Genomic DNA, 23,020 nt, shown 5'->3' on the forward strand with positions numbered 1-23,020 from the left:
TTCACAGTCCAACTCTCACATCCATACATGACCACAGGAAAAACCATAGCCTTGACTAGACGGACCTTTGTTGGTAAAGTCAAGTCTCTGCTTTTGAATATGCTACCTAGGTTGGTCATAACTTTCCTTCCAAGGAATAAGCATCTTTTAATTTCATGGCTGCAGTCACCATCTGCAGTGATTTTGGAGCCCCCAAAAATAAAGTCTGACACTGTTTCCACTGTTTCCCCATCTATTTCCCATGAAGTGGTGGGACCGGATGCCGTGATCTTCGTTTTCTGAATGTTGAGCTTTAAGCCAACTTTTTCACTCTCCACTTTCACTTTCATCAAGAGGCTCTTTAGTTCCTCTTCACTTTCTGCCATAAGGGTGGTGTCATCTGCATATCTGAGGTTATTGATATTTCTCCTGGCAATCTTGATTCCAGCTTGTGTTTCTTCCAGTCCAGCGTTTCTCATGATGTACTCTGCATATAAGTTAAATAAACAGGGTGACAATATACGGACTTGACGTACTCCTTTTCCTATTTGGAGCCAGTCTGTTGTTCCATGTCCAGTTCTAACTGTTGCTTCCTGGCCTGCATACAAATTTCTCAAGAGGCAGATCAGGTGGTCTGGTATTCCCATCTCTTTCAGAATTTTCCACAGTTTATTGTGATCCACACAGTCAAAGGCTTTGGCATAGTCAAGAAAGCAGAAATAGATGCTTTTCTGGAACTCTCTTGCTTTTTCCATGATCCAGTGGATGTTGGCAATTTGATCTCTGGTTCCTCTGCCTTTTCTAAAACCAGCTTGAGCATCAGGAAGTTCACGGTTCACATATTGCTGAAGCCTGGCTTGGAGAATTTTCAGCATTACTTTACTGGAGAAGCGAAAGGCAAAGGAGAAAAGGAAAGATATACCCATTTGAATTCAGAGCTCCAAAAAATAGCAAGGAGGGATAAGAAAGCCCTCCTCAGTGATCAAAGAAATAGAGGAAAACAATAGAATGGGAAAGACTAGAGATCTCTTCAAGAAAATTAAAGATACCAAGGGAATATTTTATGCAAAGATGGGCACAATAAAGGACAGAAATCATATGGACCTAACAGAAGTAAAAGGTATTAAGAAGTGGTGGTAAGAATACACCAGAAGAACTATACGAAAAAGATCTTCATGGCTCAGATAACCACAATGGTGTGATCCCTCACCTAGACTCAGACATCCTAGAGTGAGAAGTCAGTGGACCTTAGGAAGCATCACTATGAACAAAGCTAGTGGAGGTGATGGAATTCCAGTTGAACTATTTCAAACTGTAAAAGATGATGCTGAGAAAGTGCTGTGGTCAATATGTCAGCAAATTTGGAAAATCGAGCAGTGTCACAGGGCTGGAAAAGGTCAGTTTTCAGTCCAATCCTAAAGAAAGGCAATGCCGAAGAATGTTCAAACTACCACACAATTGCACTCATCTCACATGCTAGCAAAGTAATGCTCAAAATTCTCCAAGCTAGGCTTCAACAGTTTGTAAACCAAAAAACTTCCAGATGTTCAAGCTGGATTTAGAAAAGACAAAGGAACCAGAAATAAAATGCCAACATCCTTTGGATCATAGAAAAAAGTGAGAGAATTCCAGAAAAACATCTAATTCATTGATACACTAAAACCTTTGACTGTGTAGATGACAATAAACTGTGGAAAATTCTCAAGAGATAGGAATACCAGACCACCTGACCTGCCTCCTGAGAAATCTGTATGCAGGTCAAGAAGCAACAGTTAGAATGGGACATGGAACAATGGACTGGTTCCAAACTGGGAAAGGAGTACATCAAGGCTGTGTATTGTCACATTGTTTATTTAACATATATGCAGAGTACACCAGGAAAAATGCCTGGCTGGATGAAGCACAACCTGTAATCAAGACTGCTTAGAGAATTATAAACAACCTCAGATAGGCAGATGACCCCGCCCTTATGGCAGAAAGTGAAGAGGAACTAAAAAACCTCTTGATGAAAGTGAAAGAGGAGAATGAAAAAGCTGGCTTAAAACTCAACATTCAAAAAACCAAGATCATGGCATAGGGTCCCATCACTTCATGGCAAATAGATGGGGATACAATGGAAACAGTGAGAGACTTTTTTTTCTTGGGCTCCAAAATCACTGCAGATGGTGACTGCAGCCATGAAATTAAAAGATGCTTGCTCCTTGGAAGAAAGCTATGACAAACCTAGACAGCATATTAAAAAGCAGAGACATTGCTTTACTGACCAAGGTCTGTATAGTCAAAACTATGGTTTTTCCAGTAGTCGTATATAGATGTGAGAGTTGGAGTATAAAGAAAGCTGAGCACTGAAGAATTGATGCTTTTGAACTGTGGTGTTGGAGAAGACTCTTGCGAGTCCCTTGGACTGCAAGGAGGTCACACCAGTCAATCGTAAAGGAGATCAGTCCTGAATATTCATTGTAAGGGTTGATGTTGAAGCTGAAGCTCCAATACTTTGGCCACGTGATTCAAAGAACTAGCTCATTGGAAAAGACCCTGATGCTGGGAAGGATTGAAGGCAGATAGAGAAAGGGACAACAGAGGGTGAGATGGTTGGATGGCATCACTGACTCGATGGACATGAGTGAGCAAGCTCCGGGATTTGGTGATGAACAGGGATGCCTGGCGTTCTGCAATTCATGGGGTGGCAAAGAGTCAGACATGACTAAATGACTAAACTGAATTGATGTCCTAGGCATCTTAAACAGTATCTGGCACATAGTAGGTGTTCAATAAATATGTGTTGTGTGATTTTATTGATGAGTCATTTAAAGTAAATATTGAACGGTGATATACAAATAAATGCAATGATAGAGCTGCATTAGGGTGTGAAATTACGGTACCTACTTTTTCCTGATTTTTCCTAACTTCTTCCTTTTTTCTCCCACCTTGCTGTCCATATATATCCTGTTGCTATGCAATCGTGCATATATTTCAGTCTTCCTCTACCTCAGTACATGTCTGTTTATGTTTGCAATCTGAGCATAAATGATAATTCAATGAAGCGGGAAATTAGGAATTTTTAAAAAGATGATATTTCTTTGAAAAACAAAAAACAAGGTATCATGTGATATGCACTTTTTGTAGCTACAGTCCTGTCTACAGCCAGGGACAACTACATAGCACAGAAATGACTTCTCTCTGTTTCAGTCATGAGCTAGTTTTTCCATTGTACATTTATTCCACAGTTAATAAAACAGAGCAATTCTACTTGTTTTTAATGTTCTGCCAATGAACATACTGCTAAGAACAATAAGTATGAAATAAATTGCTGTGTTTTTTTCAGAGAGAATTAGTTTCTTACCATGAAGTTTAGCCAAGTCAGGCAAATTAAACCTAAACAATAAAGCTTCAGTTAGACATGTTATAATGCAGACTTATGCGTAGAGTTTCTGAGTAGATTGTAGTTATGGAAATCAACAGATATGTAACAATACACTTAACCTCAGATTTTAGTTTTATTTTAGTAGCATATGAAGCCTGGGACAAACTGCACTATTTTCAAACTCAAAATTGCAACCTATAATTGCATCCACAGCTTGATGCACATCATTGTGGATGGTTCCTTTCTGTTCCAACGTTATTTTTCCATCCATTCACTGTTTGCTTCTTCAGGAAATTCACTTGCTAGCTGCATAATCTTAGGTGAGTTGGTGAATAATTTTGGCTTCAGTTTCCTCATAAAAGGCAGGCAGTATTTATCATTGTCTTATACGAGTTGCTGCAGTTGAGTAACACATGCAGCATTTTAAAAGTCCTGGCATACCTCAGAAGTGTTAGCTCCTTTTACTCTGCCCCAGGCGCTCTGCTAGGAATTGCAGGTATGGTGATGAAAAGGATGGGCTTAGTTGTGGTTCATGGCAGCCTGTATCAAAGTGGGTATCTTCATCAAAAGACAGTTCACTATGGCCCTCGAGTTTCTGCATGGCTTATGAGCAGAAGCACTGACAGCCTTTTGTCCTGATTATCTTCTCAGGGATGTTTATATGGAGAACAACCTTGGAAGATAAAGATAGTGTCTTCCCCCAGGGAAGAGAGCTTTGGCTTGTTTTCCACCATTAAAAATAATAATAATAATAATAATAATGCCTCTCTCTCTGGGACAAAATGTGGGCAGATTTGCTTGAAGCCAGTTCTGAAAGACTGACACTTTCTAAATTTGAGATTCCTTTACTGCAACCCATTTTACGTACACATGTCACCTAGATCCTGTTATTCCTCCGTGTAATAACTGGGGTCTCAGACAATCAGGCCAAATGTTGATATTTAGATATAGCCATTAATGTGAATAATCTTTTATTTCTGATCCAGGACCTGTTTGACTTCTCCTAGCATCCAAGTTAACTTGTTAACTTGCAAGTTGGATAAAATTTCAGATTTTTCACAATTGCTGACAATCATTAGGTAAATTATCAGAAGTATATAACATGGCTGAATAAACACAAAAATGTACATACATTCTTGTGAGTGTAGGAAAATTGAGGATAGCTAAATGTTATAGGAATGTTGTACAGTAGGGTAAACTTGGTATTAATCTATTAATTTATTGAATTGACACTAAAAACCTTAGAAGCAGGATAATTATCTAATCAAAACTACTAGCTGTCAGGAGTTTATGCCAGTCTTGCCTACTACTTTTTCTTCACTGCATATTAGAATAACTGGCATATAGTATAGTATATTGCATATATTATTAATAAATATGTGACTTATGAATATATTTATTAATAAATGTGTTCTTTTTACTTCTTTCCAATTTCCGTAATAGGATAGGTGCCTTTGCATGGGAAATCCGGTCCTTTGTTGAATGTCATTTTTGGAAGTTCTTCCTTACTGTAATAGTCAAGCTTCCTTACTGTATTACATTGTGATAATATAAAAAGCACAACATAGTATTGAATGGCATTGCATAATAAAAAATTTATTTCTATTCTAATACCATCATTCAATATAAATTAGGAAGCTCACCTTCCTAGAGGCTTTCTCTTTCATGAGATAAATCAGAAATTGGGGCTCTTCTGTAATGTTGTTCCAACCAGGGATAAAATGAAAATGACCATGTTGTCTCCAGTGTACTTAATTTGAACTCAACTTTCATTTCTTAAACTGAACTCATTGATTCCAGTTTCTTCCTTGGAACAAAACAGAACAACAACAGCAATGAAAATTTATTCTTTTCACATGATATGACAGATATTATAATATTTATTTCCTTTGGTCTCTACTTTTTCTAGCCTCAATTTTCACAGTTTCCATAATCAGGCCTTACATGAAATCATCCTCAACTACTTTACCATTTTGATTATTTTTCTATGGCCATCTATTAGGTAGTCCATAGCATTCAAAGAATATCACTGAGAATGGAATACATCTCAATATATTCAGATTTTTGTCAGAGAGATTAGAAAGGCCAATGCCTCTAGTCTTTCCTATTATCTCATGAGAATTATGGGATGCCAGAAGGGATAATATTTTTCAGTATTAGCAGATGCTGGCCTATCTTATTTCATTTTACCTGTTCACCTCTCCTCCCTTTAGGTCACTAGACTTCAGGTGGGCATTGCCTCGAGGAGTGGTAGCTATGGAAACTGGACAACAAATATATCAAATTCTTAACTTCTAAATTTTGATAAGAACCATGCAAGAATACTTGATGATCAAGTTTTTCCTGACTTTGATGAGATAAGAACTCTCCAGGCTAGAAGAAATAGGGAAATGTAGAAGAAGCTAGAGCATTAGACACTGGTAAAGGCATAGGAGAGCAGGTTTCAGGCACTCTGTCCACTCCCCTCCACCCTCACCTTTAAAGTCAGTTCTAGAAAAGGGAGGAGGAAAAACAGAAGTCAGTCATAAGTGAAATTGGAAAAGACAGAATTTCCCAGGCCTCTGCCCTCTCTCCGGCATGCTGAGAGAGGCAACATCCTTCAGATGGCGAGGTGGGGTGTCAGGCTTGAGAACTCCAGGCAACTGCAAGCTCCCGTGCATGGCCTAGGGCCACAGATGCATTGCTGTCCTGCCCCTGCCACACTCCACCTTCAATAGCCTAATATTTCAGGCAGGAGTAAACAGGAACAATCTGAAATGTCCAGTGTAAACCTGGAATCATTGAATACATCCAGGAAAAGTTGAAAAATTTCTGAAGTAACGAGTTCACTTATACCTAAGTGAACTTATATCTAGGATTAACTTGTCTACCTTTAGGAAGACTCAGAGTTATAACAGGAAATATGTCATATCTTAGAAAGATACGGCCAACTCTTTTGCATTTCTAAGGACATAACTTAAAATATTTTGACAACCATAGATGGTTTGTTGTAAATGGACAGGTACTGGATTTTGCTTTAGAAGGTCTAGGTTGAATGAAGTCACCTTCTCTAGGTATTTGGCCCCATGAGAATTTCTCTCTTAGCAACAGTTTTATCATAAAAAACAGGTATGTATTATGACTTTCTCATGGGCAGAATGAGTGTATGAAATGAGGTAAGTGCCTAGAATATGATTTTATAGTATATAAACTGTCATGAATTTATCACCATTAGCCTATTTCTACCAGGTGACTGTGGTCTTAAAATTAGGCTAAATTTAACATATGTGATTTGATGTTACACTTTGATATTGGATATAGAAAAACACTCCAGTTTAGTGCTTCTTGAATTTAACATGCATAGAAACCACCTGGAAGATCTCGTCACAGCACAGTTTCAGATTCAGTAGGTTTGGGATGCAGCCTGAGGTTTCCTACTTCTAACAAGCTTTCAGATGATAATGAACCTGTTGAACTATAGACCACACTTGGAGAAGCAATGCTGAAGTTAATGATGAGGTTTTGCATAGTTCCTGAGCTGAAACTAACAATATTCAATATTGTGTCTTATATTGACTTAGAACAGCTTTATCTCTCCCATCTGTTCATATCGAGCTCCTCATATTTGTAGCCTATCTGAAGCTGATTATGTCATGACCTGATTATCAAATGCTCTGAAATTACTTTTAGATTTTTAAAAATATTTATTATTCATAAAGAACATGGTGTACTTCCAGGGAAAGTATAAACAAATAGTTCAGTCCTTGAGAATTTATGGGTTTTAATCCCACAAAGTTGGCAGCTGATATGCTATTATTTCAGTTATCCACTTTTAAGAAAGAATAAAATGTATATTTGGATACTATAAGTAAAAAATAAACTGGACCAGTATTAAGACAGCAGAGGTACTATTTTATTTAGATGGTTTGAGTGCATCCGTATCCCCTCAAGATTCCAGGAAGGTGGTATACACAGAGGACAGGTTATCGTTCATGCTTTTGTCCCTCTGGTGAATAATACCACTACTGTCGAGAACACAGAACATCACTGCAGACATCCGAGATGAAAGATGTCTGTTCAATCACAAGAAAAAGTTGTAGACTAGAGACTGTGGTTTCCTATGATAGAATGGGTAAATTTATTCAGAACTGCCAAAGTTGCACATCAACTTTCTACAAAACCCTCTTTGAGACAGATTGTTTGGGTGATCATTTAATCACATGATATTTGATTTCCATATCTATTGTGAGGATTAGATGAGTTGCTAAAAGTAAATGTAAAGCATTTAAGACCTGCCAGACACATAGCAGACACTATGTAAAGGTTAACTATGATTATTATTGGTGTTATTTCTATTACTGTTATCATTATTTCTTAATTCCCCTTTCTTGATCAAGTTTCTGTTATGATTAGATAACTTCAGGAAGTCCACCCATAACTATACCATCAGGATGGACTTGACTTTGCAATCTCTCTGGACACTAATATATAAAGGATGAGCTACTATAATTTATAATAACTGGAGATGATATACATCTCCTGAAATCTCAGTGGACACTGTATTTTTCAGTTGTAACATAGTTGTATTATACTAAAGAGATTGCTTACATTAAAATCCGTAGAAAATGAAAAAAAGGATTTTCAAAAGTATTACTCATCAACCAAACATTTTTATATTATTCCAAACAAAATATGAAAATTAAGCTAAAAATAATTAAAGGTATATTTTCTAATATTCATACAAAAAGTCCTTTGCATTTGTGTTCTTCCTGTTTGATGTTTAAAGAGACCAAAGCAAGACCATTTATAGATTAACAATCCACAACATTCACTGATGACAGAGAGTCATTCAATTCAAATTTATCTAAGCAGAGTCACAGCGTACGGACTTTTGGTGCTGTAGGAAACACCCAAGAAATATCCAACTCTACCTCCTCCATCATAGAATTTGTTTTTTGAATCTTTTCATGATGGAGGCAATTATGATAACTGAAACGATCAGATCAAAATAAAGAACAATAAAAATAATAACTGTATGCAATCAAGTCACCAAATATAAGGTGCAGGCAATACAAATTATAATGGTATAAAGAAAGTTAATTTTCAAACGTTAAGATACACTACCTAGAAGAAGTGATGCCTATGAAGTAGGTGGGATTTTGAATATATTCCAGGCATCTATAGCCACAGGGATAATAACGTTAAACATTAAAATATCCTTTCCAGTATGACCTATTTATACAGTAAGAACAAAGTGGGCAGCTGGGATGCAGCTAAATTACTCTAAGGACTTTAAATGCGTGCATACCTTTGTAGGTGTGGAACAAACACAATGCATGAAAATCTGGCAAAAAACTAGCAGCCAAACAGAGGAGTCATTTTTTTGTTTGTTTGTTTCATAAAAGCTATTGGCCTTCAACAGGGTCCAAAATGTTTTCCTTAAATACAAAGCCTCTTTTGTGCTTATACACATAAATTACCTATAAAAATCATGATTTGCCCTCGTGTTCCAGGCCGACACCTCTTGTGTCAGTGAGAGCACAGCCCATAGCCAAGGGGTTGTGGGGAGGCGCAAGGCATCATGTTTCCTCTCTGCCTTCTCTCCTCTGAATGACAGCAACATGGGCTTTTGGCTTCATTTATCCTAAAATATTTAAATCAAATTATAAAACTAATGTATTAAAAATGAGAAATAAATTCAAACCAGATTATGCTGGCTGCTGTGATTTATTAGTCTAATTGGTCTTTGTCTGTGGCTTGTTAGTCTGGTGGGTTAGAACACAGTGTTAATGACGCCAAGATCAAGGCTTTAGTCCCTCCTGGCCTATTTAGCTTTGTTCCATTCCAAGGACAGAACTGCACCCACACCAGGCCAGACTTCATGTGAATATATTCCACTTGTCACAAGCTGACAGAGAGAATGCAGTTAGATTAGTCCACATCAGCCATTACTACCAGCAAAACTAGCAAAAAAACAACCAACTCAAGGTACACATTGAACTAATGGTCTGCCATTAGCTTCTATGAGGACAAATGATCCTTTCATGGTGAAGTACATGCTCTTTGCTGACTTGTTAATGCAGGCTAAGAAGTGTCTTGGTATCTGTTCATCTTATCTCACTGTTCCCAACTTGGATTCCTTTATTATTAAATCTCTATTTAAGTATATAAATAAGTAGTACTATAAAATCTTACAATTCCAGCCAAAGTTACTAGAGGAAAAATAATCTCAACAAACTTTACACAGGGAGCCTGCTGACTGTTTCAAAACTGCATTCTAGTAGTAAACAGAGGTACAAAGAGTTTCAATGAACCTCCAGTGAGTGAGAAATTGGTGAAGCAGGTGATGATGCCATTTGCTGTATGTCCCTGCTGGATTCACTGGAGATAAAGTCTCATTTTTATTAAACAAACAAAACTAGAAGGACTGAAAATAGACTCATTATTAAATTGTAAGTAGATGAAACTTCATCCTTGGAGTCTTTACATGAGAGCTTCAACTTGTAACGAGCACTGTGTGCTCTGACCTAAACACATCATAAGAGAAGTAAATAAGACAGAGAAGTGGCACTTTATTAGATGTTTAAAGTCATCAGGAAAAAAAAATACCATCTTGAATCAGAGTACAAATAATATCTCTGTAAGAAACCCTGCCTAAGAAATTCTTGCATGGATGTTTTTAAAACAATCTGCAGAGAGAACATGCTGACTCTTATAAGCTTAGCCATTAAATCTCACCAGGCTGGAGAGAATAGAATAATGCAAAACACAACAGGCATGTGCCGTGCACAACTCTTGTATGTCCTGTGCCCTAGATTGTCCATGGATTCACAGGCCTGGCTGGTTGGCTTGTGCATTTTTAGATCAGAACTCTTAAAAGGACCCACAAATTATTTTTTTTAAGTATTTAGTTGCTCTGTAGTTTGTCTGTTTCACAACTTGCTGAGGAAGGTTTGTGACAGGGAAATAAGCTAACATTTTGAAGTTCAGCATGAGTTGATTTCTCCCCTATGAGCTTTATATATTTTATTTATTAATCCTCACACAAGTCCTATAAATATAACTATCTCCATTTAGACATAAGAAAACTGAAGTTCAGACTTTTGTCTGGAGCTAAGGCTTGTGCTCTTTTCATTCTTCATGTAAGTATCTGAAGGCTCTTTGTGACACTGATTTACCAGTCACCCCACAGCACAGCCAGCCCCTGCTCACTTGGTAAGGAGCTCAGGCAGCTGGTGACTTTCCTGATCACTGTCCCCTACAAGACTTGCTGTCCTGACCACCTGCCTACTCTGGCCACTCTGCTGTATTCTCTTCAAAGTCTCCATTTCCTACAACTAAGGCCACATTTCTGGTAATATCAAAGGTTATTCGATTTTCTTCTCTAGTTTTATTGAAATAAAATTGACATAAATCTGTAAATGTTTTTAGAAAAAGAAATCCTTCTACATTGCTGGTGGGAATGTAAATTAGTGCAGCCACCATGGAAAACAGTTATGAAGTTTCCTTAAAAGAACAAAAACAGACTTACCATGTGATTCTGAAGTCCCATTCCTGGGTGTATATCCAGAGAAAACTCTAATTTGAAAAGGGACATGTAATCCAATGTTCATCGCAGCACGTTTTGCAATAGCCAATATATGGAAGCTATCCAAGTAACTATTGACAGATAAATAAAGGAGATGTGGTACATATGCATAAGGGAATATCACTCAGCTGTAAAAAAAATATGAAATAATGCCATTTGCAGCAACATGAATAGACTGAGAGATGCTCATACTAAGTGAAGTAAGTCAAACAAAGGCAAATGTCATATGATATCACTTATACATGAAAAAATAGGCTCGCAGACGTAGGAAAAAACTTATGGTTACCAAAGGGGAGGTGTTAATTTCTAGGATTGTGTCCAAATTTTTGCAACCCCCGGACTGTAGACTGCCAGGCTCCTCTGTCCATGGGATTCTCCAGGAAAGAATACTAGAATGGATTGCCAGTTCCTCCTTGAGGGGTTCTTCCTGATCCAGAGATCAAACACTCATCCCTTACGTCTCCTGCATTGGGAGGCAGGGTCTTTCCCACTGGTGCCACCTGGGAATAACTGAATCGCCTTGCTATACAACTGAAACTAACACAACATTGTAAATGAAAGATACTTCAATTTAAAAAATGTTTAAAAACTGTATAAATTTAAAGTGTAATATGTAATATGACTTATGTACATCGTGAAATGATTACTATGGTAGGTTTCGTGAACACTCATCATCTCATATAAATACACTAAAGAAATTTAAAAAAGTATTTTCCTTGTGATGAGAACTCTTAGAGGATTTACTCTCTTAACAGCTTTCAGATATAATGTCAATTATCTCTACATTGTTGCACATTACATCGCTAGTACTTACTTATAACTGGAAGGTTATACTTTTTGACTACCTTTATCTAATCCCACCTAGCCCCACCCCAACCTCTGGTAACCACAAATCTGATACTGCTTTTAATAGATTATGAAAAGAACCAAATAGAAGCTAAAAATTAATAGGACTTTCAGGAAAAAAAAAAAAAAAAAAGCTTCTCAATTCTACCGAAGGAGGAAATTTTGAAGCTACTTCTTTAATCCCTAGCAATTAATTTTTAACATGCACTTCAGAACTTTCAGGAGCTCCCTACCCACGTCTTTCCAAACCAGTTCTTAAAGCCAGAAACTCAGGTTCAGCAGGAAATTTTAATTAAATTGACCCATTAGACAAATAATTGATGAAGGAAATTTCTGTGAGCCTTATTAATTCTTTTATCTATCTTTTTATCTCTCTCACAACACAAACACATAAAGTTAAATATAAATATAGACCATTTTGTCAGACTTAGTGCTCATTAATTTTTATATAAAGTATGGTATGATGATAATTTTTTAAAAAACATGTGTTTTGGAATCAGACCTGGGGTCAAATCCTGACTAGGCACTCACCAGCTGGGTAATCTTTAAGCTATTTAATTTTTCTGACCTTTACCTTTTTCATATCTAAAATGGTAACACTATCTAATTCATGGGATTTTTGTGAAAATTAAATGAGTAAGAGAAAAAGAATCTTAGCATAAATGCCTGGTTCATTGCAGGTGCTCATAAAATGTGAGTTCCCTTTTTCATCATCTTCCCCATGAAGACGCAAAAATATTGATCCATATAAACCTACTACATTATTCATCTTCTCATAAAGCACATGCTTTACATCATCTAACAATTCTATAACGTATATTTTGGGTGGTGAAACATCTACTGCTAAACAAAGCCTATCCCTGTAACTGTGACAATATTGAACCTCAAACGAAATTATCCTTTCATAAAGCATACAATCATGATTTCATTAAGTGTGATATAGTAGTGAATATGAATGAAACATGGGCTTCCCAGGTGGTGCTAGTGGTAAAGAACCCTTCTGCCAAGACAACAGAGGTAAGGGAAGTGGGTTTGATCCCTCAGTTGGGAAGATCCCCTGGGGAGGGCATGCCAACCCACTCCAGTTCTCTTGCCTGGAGAATCCCCCTGGACAGAGGAACCTGGCAGGCTATAGTCTATAGGTCGCACAGTCAGACACAACTGAAGTGACTTAGCATGCATGCATGAATAAAACATATATATTTTATTTCTTCATGGATCATAGTGAGAAGACAGGAAAAAAAAGAGGGGGTTAAAAAAGCCTATATATGAAAATAGGATAAATACTAGGAAGGGGATGTGAGCAGGCTGTTATTGGAGAGAATAGTGGGGGCAGAATGGGGGTGCACTTTAAATTGAAAAATGTCTTTGAGGAAGCATGTTTAATCTAAGCTCTAGATGGTAAGTAGGCCAAGTGGGGGGAAATTTTTTCCAAGGAAAGGGTGCTTGCAAAGACTTAGGGAGAGGGCTCATTGGACGGAAGCAAGTGGTAGGATGACATGTGCTAGAACAAAATTGCAGAGTGGATAGGAGGAGATGGGTAGAAATGGTACAGGTTAGCTTGCAGAGGCAGAGAGAAAGAAACACAGAGAGAAAGAGAAAGAAGGGAAGAGAGAATTCATGATAAAAAAAGCATTATATTCACCAGTGAGTTAAAACTTAGTAGAGCTAGCTGGATTAAGAGTCAGATGGGAGACATGAATCCTTTATTATTATTCCTTGAGTTGGTCTAAATTCCTACTTGGCTTCCCTGATGTCTAGGACTGTAAAGAATCTGCCTGCAAAGCGAGAGACCCAGGTTCAATCCTTAGGTCGGGAAATCCCCTGGAGGAGGAAATGGCAACCCACTCCAGTGTTCTTGCCTGGAAAATCCCATGGACAGAGGAGCCTGGCAAGCTACAGTCCATGGGGTAACAAAGAGTGGGAAACACTTTCACTTTCCCTTATATATATATATATATATATAAACCCTAACCATATATATATATATATATATATAATATATATCTTAATCTGAGTATGATATTAGCATTTAAAGATTGGTTTATGTATTTTTTAAAACGACATGGTTCCTAAACATGGATCAATTTTTCATCTGGTGGTCAACTGAAGAAAAGGCAAATTTTTCAATGCTGGAGGTTAAATTGTCTGTTGAACTTTCTGAGACACAGTATATGTGATTTTGCAGGGGTTTGAAGAAATTTTCAATAATAATTTGGGCCATGCATAGTTTCACTTGCTTTATTTATTGACTTTCAGTTCAGTTCAGTCACTCAGTCATGTCTGACTCTTTGCGACCCCATGGACTGCAGCATGCCAGGCCTCCCTGTCCATCACCAACTCCTAGAGTTTACCCAAACTCATGTCCATTGGGTCAGTGATGTCATCCAACCATCTCATCCTCTGTCATCACCCTCTCCTCCCACCTTCAATCTTTCCCAGCATTAGGGTCTTTTCAGATGAGTCAGTTCTTCTCATCAGAAGGCCAAAGTATTGGAGTTTCAGCTTCAACATCCGTCCTTCCATTGAACTGATTTCCTTTAGGATGGAAGGGTTGGATCTCCTTGCAGTCCAAGGGACTCTCAAGAATCTTCTCCAACAGCATAGTTCAAAAGCATCAATTCTTCGGTGCTCAGCTTTCTTTATAGTCCGACTCTCACATTCATACATGACCACTGAAAAAACCATAGCTTTGACTAGATAGACCTTTGTTGGCAAAGCAATTTCTTTGCTTTTTAATATGTTGTCTAGGTTGGTCATAACTTTCCTTCCAAGGCGTAACTGTCTTTTAATTTCATGGCTGCAGTCACCATCTGCAGTGATTTTGGAGCAGAAAAAAAGTCAGCCTCTGTTTCCAGTGTTTCCCCATCTATTCACCATGAAGTGATGGGACCAGATGCCATGATCTTAGTTTTCTGAATATTGAGCTTTAAGAACCGTGTAAGATATATTTCTATTCCATGAGTCTTGGGCTCTGGGCTAGATGCTAATTTTTGTAAGTAACTTGCATATAGAGGTGATTTGAAGATGGATGAGGGGATAGAGTAATAAGAGGAAAAAAAGCCCAGAAAAAAAAACTAAAAAACTCGATATTTTGAGTTTAAGTAGAGGAACATTTACTGAAGGAGACTGAGAAAGAATAGCCAAAATATAAGAAGGCAGATTATCAAAGAAGGGCATAATGGTAGGATGTCAAGAGAAGAGGTAAATTTAAGGAGGGATTAATCCATAGTGTCAAAATTTACAAAGCATCAATTAGGATGAAGTTAAAGACATAAAGTTAGAATTGTTAACATGATCATTACTGGTGACATTAATAAACTTTGGTGGGGTGATGAGGCAGAAATACGATTGTATATGGGTGGAAGAGTGAATAGAAAAGGAGAAAGTGGATTTTTGAGGGTTGGTAATGGTGGATAAGATAGGAGACAGTAGTTATAATAAGATGTGGGTCAGCATGCCAGAGGAACACAGTGAAGTTGCTGGGCACTGAAGAGAGTACCCTGAAGGCAGGTGATCTAAGATGACAACTGCGTAAGTGGTTTAACTGTTTTACATGGGACTTTTGATCTTCTGTTTTTATGTCTATTCTACTAGTATTATCAGCATCACCTTTTGGTCCAGACAACTAGAGTCCCTCCTTGGCCCCTGAGATTTAGAGAGCCTCACTGGTTCCTCTCCTATCATGCCTCTCCTCAAAGGCAACTGTAGGGCAAAGGGGACATGCCCACCGAAGTCCTCTCTTCTAGCCTCCCCTGCCCCCCATTACACTGGTGATTAGTTTCCTACTGCTGCTGTAACAGATCACCGCAAACTCAGTGACTTAAAGCAATGCAAATTTATTGTCTTATAGTTCTGGGGGTCTGAAGTTCAAACTGGTGTGGTTGGCAGGATTGCATTTCTTCTAGAGACCCTGGGGGAGCCTACTTCATGCTTTTTCCAGCTTTTAGAGGCCATGTACTTCTTGGTTCATGTTCCTTTTCCATCTTCCAGGTCAGAGATGGCCTGGAGAGTCTTTCTCACTTCCTGTCAATAGGACACTGACTCTTCTGCCTCCTGCCTACCCTCTTAAAAAGACCCTTGTTATTACTTACACTGGGCTCACTCATATAACCTGGGATAATTTTTCTATCTTAAAATCCATTCATTAGTAGGCTAAATTCCACTGCAATCTTAACTCTCTTTTGCTGTATAAGATAAACATATCCATAGGAATTATTCTGCCTAGAACACCTATGTTTTTGTACTCAAGAGTTGACAGCTTCGTGAGTAGATGAACCAAGTCTACTTCCTCAGAGCCATACTTCCCAGAGCAGGATGCATTATCAGTGGGCTCAGCTGAGGCCAGAGGGCTGGCCAAGAATCAACTCTTTATACCCTAGGAAGAATGTTTGGATACACATGCTGAGCCATCTAACACGTGCACTGCAGATCTCATTTGTTTTCTCACACTAAGACTCTAAGCTAAAGACAAGCCTAGCTGTCATCCTTCTAAAACAAAAGGCAGCCCCCGCTTTGCCCTATTTTATCCCAAGAGGTATTGGGGAGATCCACTTCAAGTTACCCCTCCAAAAGAAACTGGTTTGCAGGGTTCACCTCATTAAATTCCAGCTGGAAAATTTGGAAATATTCTGGGAAATTTGGTGGGTGGTGCCAAAAATACAGTGACTGTAAATCCCTGACTCAGAGAGTTGGAAACATTAAAGGCCACCTAAGTATTCTATTGGTGGTTTTCCAGCTGGTGCAGTGGTAAAGAACATGCCTGCCAATGCAGGAGACACAAGAGATGTGGCTTCATTCACTGGGTTGGGAGGATCCTCTGGAGTAGGAAATGGCAATCTGCTCCAATATTCTTGCTTGGAAAGTTCCATAGACAGAGGAGCCTGGCGGGGCTACGTCCATGGGGTTACAAAGAGTCACATACAACTGAGCATACACACATACAAGTATTCTATTAGAGCCACAGTGGCTGGGATATAAAACAGTAGGAGGATAAACATCAGATAGGCTTGAATTTCACATCACTCAACCAGAAGAGGAGTGGGGCAGACTGAAAGAAGAAAATAAAGATAAATGAGTAATTTTTGAGAAACCTGAACTCAGAAATAAATCATCAAATTCCATCCTATTACTATGTTATTCCAAATAATTGTGACACCTCTGCATGACAGATATGAAAATGAGTACATCATTGGTCAGATTGAAATCTCTGGTTTGGATGACTCACTACTGTCAAATGCAATCAGCCTACATTCCCCCCAACCCACTCCTTTTTCACAACTCTGGGTTCACCAAAAGATGATCTCATCTAGAACCTCTGCTTATATGCACTAATGAATATGTACACGTATGCACACCCACATATATATGTGTGCATGTAAATATATATATATATATATATATATGCATGTGTGTGTGTGTGTGTGTGTGCATGTGTTTGTTTATATATATTATTGTGGGTGGTAGAAAACTGAACTAAGAGTCCAGAGACTGGGACACTTTGATTTTAGTTCTGCCTCCATTTCCTGTCACTCTTTGTGACTCCATGGACTGCAGCACATCAGGCTTCCCTGTCCTTCACCATCTCTCAGAGCTTGCTCAAACTCATGTCCATTGAGTAGGTGATGCCATCCAGCCATCTCATCCTCTGTCCCCCTCTTCTATCTGCCTTCAATCTTTCCCAGCATCAGGGTCTTTTCTAATGAGGAGGCTCTTCCCATCAGGTAGCCAAAGAATTAGAATTTCAGATTAGCATCAGTCCTTCTGATGAATATTCAGGATGGATTTCCTTTAGGATTGACTGGTTTGATCTCTTTGCAGTCCAAGGGACTCTCAATAGTCGTTTCCAACATCACAGTTCAGAAATATCAATTCTTTGGCATTCAGCCTTCTTTGTGGTCCAACTGTCATACCCATACATGCCTACTGGAAAAACCATAGCTTTGGCTAGACGGACCTTTGTTGGCAAAGTAATGTCTCTGCTTTTTAATATGCTGTCTAGGTTGGTCATAGCTTTTCTTCCAAGACGCAAGTATCTTTTAATGTCATGACTGCAGTCATCATCTGCAGTGATTTTGGAGCCCAAGAAAATAAAGTCTCTCACTGTTTCCCCATCTATTTACCATGAAGTGAAGTGACTAGATGACAGAATCTTTCTTTGAATATTAGGTTTTAAACCAGCATTTTCACTCTCCTCTTTCACTTTCATCAAGAGGCTTTTTAGTTTTTCTTTGCTTTCTGCCATAAGGATGGGGTCCTCTGCATATCTGAGATTATTGATATTTCTCCCAGCAATCTTGATTCCAGCTTGTGCTTCACCTAGTCCAGCATTTTGCATGATGTACTCTGCATATAAGTTAAATAAGCAGGAAGACAATATACAGTCTTGATGCACTCCTTTCCCAATTTTGAACCAGTCTGTTGTTCCATGTCTGGTTCTAACTGTTGCTTCTTGTCCTGCATACAGGTTTCTCAAGAGGCAGGTAAGGTGGTTTGGTATTTCCATCTCTTGAAGAATTTTCCACAGTTTGTTGTGATCCACACAAAAGCTTTAGCATAGTCAATGAAGCACAAGTAGATGCTTTTCTGGAATTCTCTTGCTTTAGATCACTTGTTTGCTTATCTTTAAAAGATGTTGTAAACTAGGTGATCTTTTTTATTCTTTTCTATTCTAAAACCCTAAACTTCTACCTAGGGGAAGTCAGACATATCTTCTTTCCTACAAGGACTCCAACTTAGCTTTCCTTAATAGGAATTATCCTACCTCTCTGTCTGGGCATAATTTATCTTCATTTTCTTCTATCAGTGCAGGATAGGGAGGAAGAAAGGCACCAAAACATATATATTGCATCATAGAAAATTTTGCCAAACACCTCCAGACTTTTGAGCCTATGACATTAGTGTCCAAGAACTATGTCTTAGTCGTACATTAAATATTTGCAACATACTAAACAGAGGCTCTACGGGACACAAGGAAGATGCAGAAATTGGAGCATGAACATGTTCGAGCTAGTTCTGCCTTTATTTTCTAAGTCAACAAATAGAACCTGAAAACCTCCTAAATGTTAGATATACAAGATATATATGATTCAGCAATACTCTAGTGGAGGAGACATATCGCACATATAATTGTACAAAAATAATCAGTTTTAGATATATTATCTGAAGATAAAGTTAGAAGTGTTAAGTGACTATACTTCTTCCTAGAAAGGGAGGTCTCAATTCAGATGGCTGAATGGACAGTTGCAGGAGATGGTGACATAGGTAAGAGCCAAAATCTGAATGTTAAAGAGTTGGGACTGTAGACTGTCAAGAGCTGCTGGGGAAATTTTTTTAAAAAGAAGGGCAAGCATCATTACTTTGTTGGATTTGCAGTGACTGGAACGGAAGAGAATGGACAAATGGATCAGAAGAGATTTGAACCTGGGGCCTGGAAATCAGGTAGGTGCCTCTTGCAGGATTCTGGGTGAGAGATCTCCCAGTGAACTAAGAATCATAGCAGCAGAGATAAAGAGATTAGGGGAGAGAGTCAGTAGAAAGGTATAAATGGGGATGAAATGGACTCCAAGACCATATGTGGAGGCTGTGATGTTGGATGATACCCAGATTTCCAGCTCAGCAACTAGGATGGGAGTTTCAATACCTGAAATGGAGATCAAAAGAGGAAGATCAGGTCAGGGCTATGGGGACAATATTAGTGCTATTATGACTGAGGTCCTACAGAAGATCTGTATGGAGCCATCTGGACTGAAAAGATGAAATTTGAAACAGAGAAGATTGGTATGACCAGTGGTTTTCAACTTGAGAAAAAGCAGTAATAAGTATTTTAAATAAATTTGTATATGTCTTACTTATTGCCACCCTATTTATCTAACTTATACACAGACCACATCATGAGAAAGGCCTGGCTAGAACACTTATAAGCTAGAATCAAGATTGCCAAGAGAAATATTGCCAACAGCCTCAGATATGTGGATGACGCCAAAGAACCTGTTGATGAAGGTGAAGAAGGAGAGTGAAAACGCTGTCTTAACACTAAACATTAAAAAAAAAACTGAGATCATGGCATCCAGCCCCATCACCTCATGGCAAATTGTTTCTGTCTTTCAGTCACTCAGTCATGTCCAAGTCTTTGCAACCCCCATGGACTGCATCCCATCAGGCTTCTGTCCTTCACTGTCTCCCAGAGATTGTACAAATTCATATCATTGAGTAGGTGATGCCATCCAACCATCTCATCTTCTGTTGTCCCCTTCTGTTGTCCCTTCTCCTCCTTCCTTCAATTTTTCCCAGCATCAGGGTCTTTTCCAGTGAATTGGCTCTTTGCATCAGGTGGCCAAAGTATTGGAGCTTCAGCTTCAGCATCAGTCCTTCCAATGAATATTCAGGATAGATTTCCTTTGGGATTGACTGGTTTGATCTCCTTGCAGTCCAAGGAACTCTCAAGAGTCTTCTCCAACAACACAGTTCAAAAGGATTACTTCTTTGGTGTTCAGCCTTCTTTATGATCCAACTCTCACATCCATACGTAACTACTGGAAAGACCATAGTATTGACTATAGGGACCTTATATTTCATGGAAAATAGAAAGAGGAAAGGTGGAAGCAGTGACAGATTTCCTTGGGCTCTAAAATCACTGCAGATGGTGACAGCAGCCATGATACTAGAAGATGATTGCTTATTGGCAGGAAAGCTATGACAAACCTGGACAGTATGTTAAAAAGGAAAGACATCACTTTGCTGATCAAGGTCCATATAGTCTTTCAACTAGTCACATATGATTGTGAAAGGTAGACCATAAAGAAGGCAGAGCACCAAAGAATTGGTGTTTTTGAACTGTCGTGCTGGAGAAGACTCTTGAGAGTCCCTTGGACAGCAGGCAGATCAAACCAGACAATCTTAAAGGAAATCAGCCCTGAATACTCACTGGATGGACTGATGCTCAAGCTCCAATCTTTCAGTCACCTGATGTCAACAGCTGATTCATTGGAAAAGACCCTGATGCTGGGAAAGACTGAAGGCAGAAGAAGAAGAAGGGAACAGAGGATGAGATGTTTGGTTGGTATCACTGATGCAATGGACATGAACTTGGGCAAACTCCTGGAGATGGTGAGGGACAGGGACCTGGCGTGCTGCAGTCCATGGGGCTGCAAAGAGTCAGACATGACTAGGCAACTGAAGAACAACAACAGATAGGAATATATCCTCTGTTACAGAAAGCACAATGTCTAAGTGATGAAAGCCCTTAATAAATATATTCTTAATTTTCAAGTAATCAGAGAATGAGCAAGTGAATAGGAGCTACTATGAGTAGCTAACAGTTCCTATCCAGTCACTACAGTTTGTATATTTGAGTGTATGAGGGAGGGCATGTGTGAGGGTACATGTGTTTATATATTTGTGTGTCTGGCTAGTTATATATAACCATACACACATTTATATTTATAATATTATAAAAATTAATAATGTAAACAGTATGTTAGTACTATACATGTGTATTAGTCTGCTAGGGCCTCCATAACAAAACATCACAGACTGTGTGGCTTAAACATAGAAATTATTTTGTCACAGTTTTGGAGGCTAAAAATTTAAGATTAAAGTACCCTCAGAGTTAGTTTCTGGTGAGGCTTCTTATCCTGACTTGCTTCTCACTAGGTGTTACAAGCCTGCCAAAGCAGACAGCCCTCTGGTATCTCTTCCTCTTCTTACAAACACATCAATCCTAGATTAGGACCTTGTGTTCATGACCTTTATTAACCTTAATTACCTCCTGATAGACTGTGTCTCCAAATACAGTCTCATTGGGCGTTAGGCTTCAGCATGGGAATTTTAGGGGGCCACATCTGTCCGGAACATCAGTACAGTTGACATCCAGATTAACTTCTCAAAGGCTAGTTTCTGCAAACAAAAAGAGATTGTTCTGTGTTACATATAGAGGGAGGGATATACTCGGTCAGAGACTTTGCTTCTTTACAAAGTAAGTATAATTCTTTTCTACTTTACTTGATTATATTGAAATACAATTATATTGGAGAAGATTGTAAACCACTTGCAAATAAATCTTTAAACAACAGCTGGATGTAGGTTTAATCGCGTGTCACTGTTTGTTATTTTATGGAAACCAGGTTGAAAAGGCCAGAAGAGGTTGACATCCCACAGGAGGTCATACCGTGAAGGTGTAAACTTAAAGCGGAGATTGTAGAGAACCGGGCTGCATTCTTGGCATGTGCGCTCTTGCAAGGAAGTTAGCACTTATGGTTATATTTAATGTAGGAGCTAATCCCACTTCATTTTGCGCCTGCTTTGTTTTACCTCTCAGTACACTTGGCCTTCATTTAGCCTCGGCCTCTACGTTGGTGTTCCCTGTAAAATCTCGGTGCTGGGAAGCCCTCGCCCCGGCGGCCAGGTGACAGGAGATGGGCTGGGAATCCGCGGAGCTTTTGTAAGGGCGTGGAGCCTCTCGCATACCATTCCCTCCCACCATCACCCCACTGCCGGGAGGCGGAGAGGGCTTCCAACTTCGCTCCAATCCGCGGCCGGTCCTCCCCGGGGTCCCCCTGCTGGGCGACCGGCCCGCCACCGGCCGAGTTGGAGGAACTTCGCCGAGCTCCGCGTCAGACCCGGAGAGGAGAGCGCTCCCTCTCCTTCCCGGCCAGCTCCCTCCCATTGCCCCCGCCTCCTGGTCCTCGCCCAGCCGGGAGCGCCGGTGATAGGACGAGCCCCGGGCGTGCATTGTGTATATGCAAACCAGAGCCCGGCTCCCCAGGTCTGCCCAACCCCGGCCGGCGCTCCGCAGCGGCTGGCGCGGCGGTGGGCGCCAGAACCCCGCACTGTCATGTCCCCGCCGCGCGGCGGGCCATTGCGTCCCCGAGTCGCTATATAAGCGCAGGCCAGGGGACACCCAGAGGGGCTGAAGATGAGGGTGCCCGCGCATGGGCCCCCGCTAACTGCCAACTCCTCCCGAGCCGGAGCGGCGCGCGGAGCCCGCGGCCGCCGAGGACCCGTCTTGGCCGCAGTAGCAGCTGGAGCTGCGACAGAGGCGGCGGCGGAGCCCGTCGCTCCAGCTCATAAAGCCGCGGCCGCAGCCCCGGGGCCGCCGCTGCCCCGGCTGCCATGAGTTGTGCGGAGGTGATGTATCACCCCCAGCCGTATGGAGCGCCCCAGTATCTGCCCAACCCCGTGGCAGCTGCAACCTGCCCCACAGCCTGTTACCACCCGGCGCCCCAACCTGGCCAGCAGGTGAGTCACCGACCGGGCAGCCTGCC

General features: G+C 39.8%; 2 protein-coding genes across 9 annotated transcripts in view; one reads left to right on the forward strand and one right to left on the reverse strand.

Annotated features, from left to right (window-relative positions):
• Positions 1–4,918: 4,918 nt before the first annotated feature.
• Positions 4,919–22,689, reverse strand: LOC147380186 (uncharacterized). 4 transcript variants are annotated; one of them, XM_086321802.1, is made up of 4 exons: positions 22,068–22,689; positions 21,523–21,653; positions 10,854–10,981; positions 4,919–5,150 (listed from the first exon to the last, which is right to left on the reverse strand). In XM_086321802.1, exon 1 carries the CDS (start codon positions 22,687–22,689, stop codon positions 22,087–22,089), a length of 603 nt encoding a protein of 200 aa, XP_086177928.1. In that variant the 3' UTR covers positions 4,919–5,150; positions 10,854–10,981; positions 21,523–21,653; positions 22,068–22,086. The 4 variants fall into 4 exon arrangements, with proteins under 4 accessions (XP_086177928.1, XP_086177942.1, XP_086177951.1 ...); XM_086321816.1 differs by having other exon boundaries at positions 10,854–11,038; XM_086321825.1 differs by lacking the exons at positions 4,919–5,150; positions 10,854–10,981 and adding an exon at positions 15,580–16,806.
• VGLL3 (vestigial like family member 3) overlaps positions 22,283–23,020 on the forward strand; it is a 49,974-nt gene continuing 49,236 nt past the window's right edge. The window contains exon 1 of one of the 5 annotated variants that reach the window (XM_086321735.1): positions 22,283–22,994. In XM_086321735.1, coding sequence (XP_086177861.1) covers positions 22,869–22,994 — 126 coding nt within the window. In that variant the 5' untranslated portion in view covers positions 22,283–22,868. The remainder of the gene's footprint in view (positions 22,995–23,020) is intronic. The other 4 variants (XM_086321779.1, XM_086321744.1, XM_086321766.1 and 1 more) reach the window with 4 other exon arrangements.

The sequence above is a fragment of the Bos grunniens genome, chromosome 1, assembly GCF_055505025.1.
Source record: "Bos grunniens cultivar Pamir isolate PY7600 chromosome 1, Bosgru_T2T1.0, whole genome shotgun sequence".
Classification (NCBI taxonomy): Eukaryota; Metazoa; Chordata; class Mammalia; order Artiodactyla; family Bovidae; genus Bos; species Bos grunniens.

Excerpts from the sequence above, each read along its gene's own strand:
- LOC147380186 (XM_086321802.1), bottom strand. The coding sequence starts at position 22,689 with ATGCGCGGGCACCCTCATCTTCAGCCCCTCTGGGTGTCCCCTGGCCTG.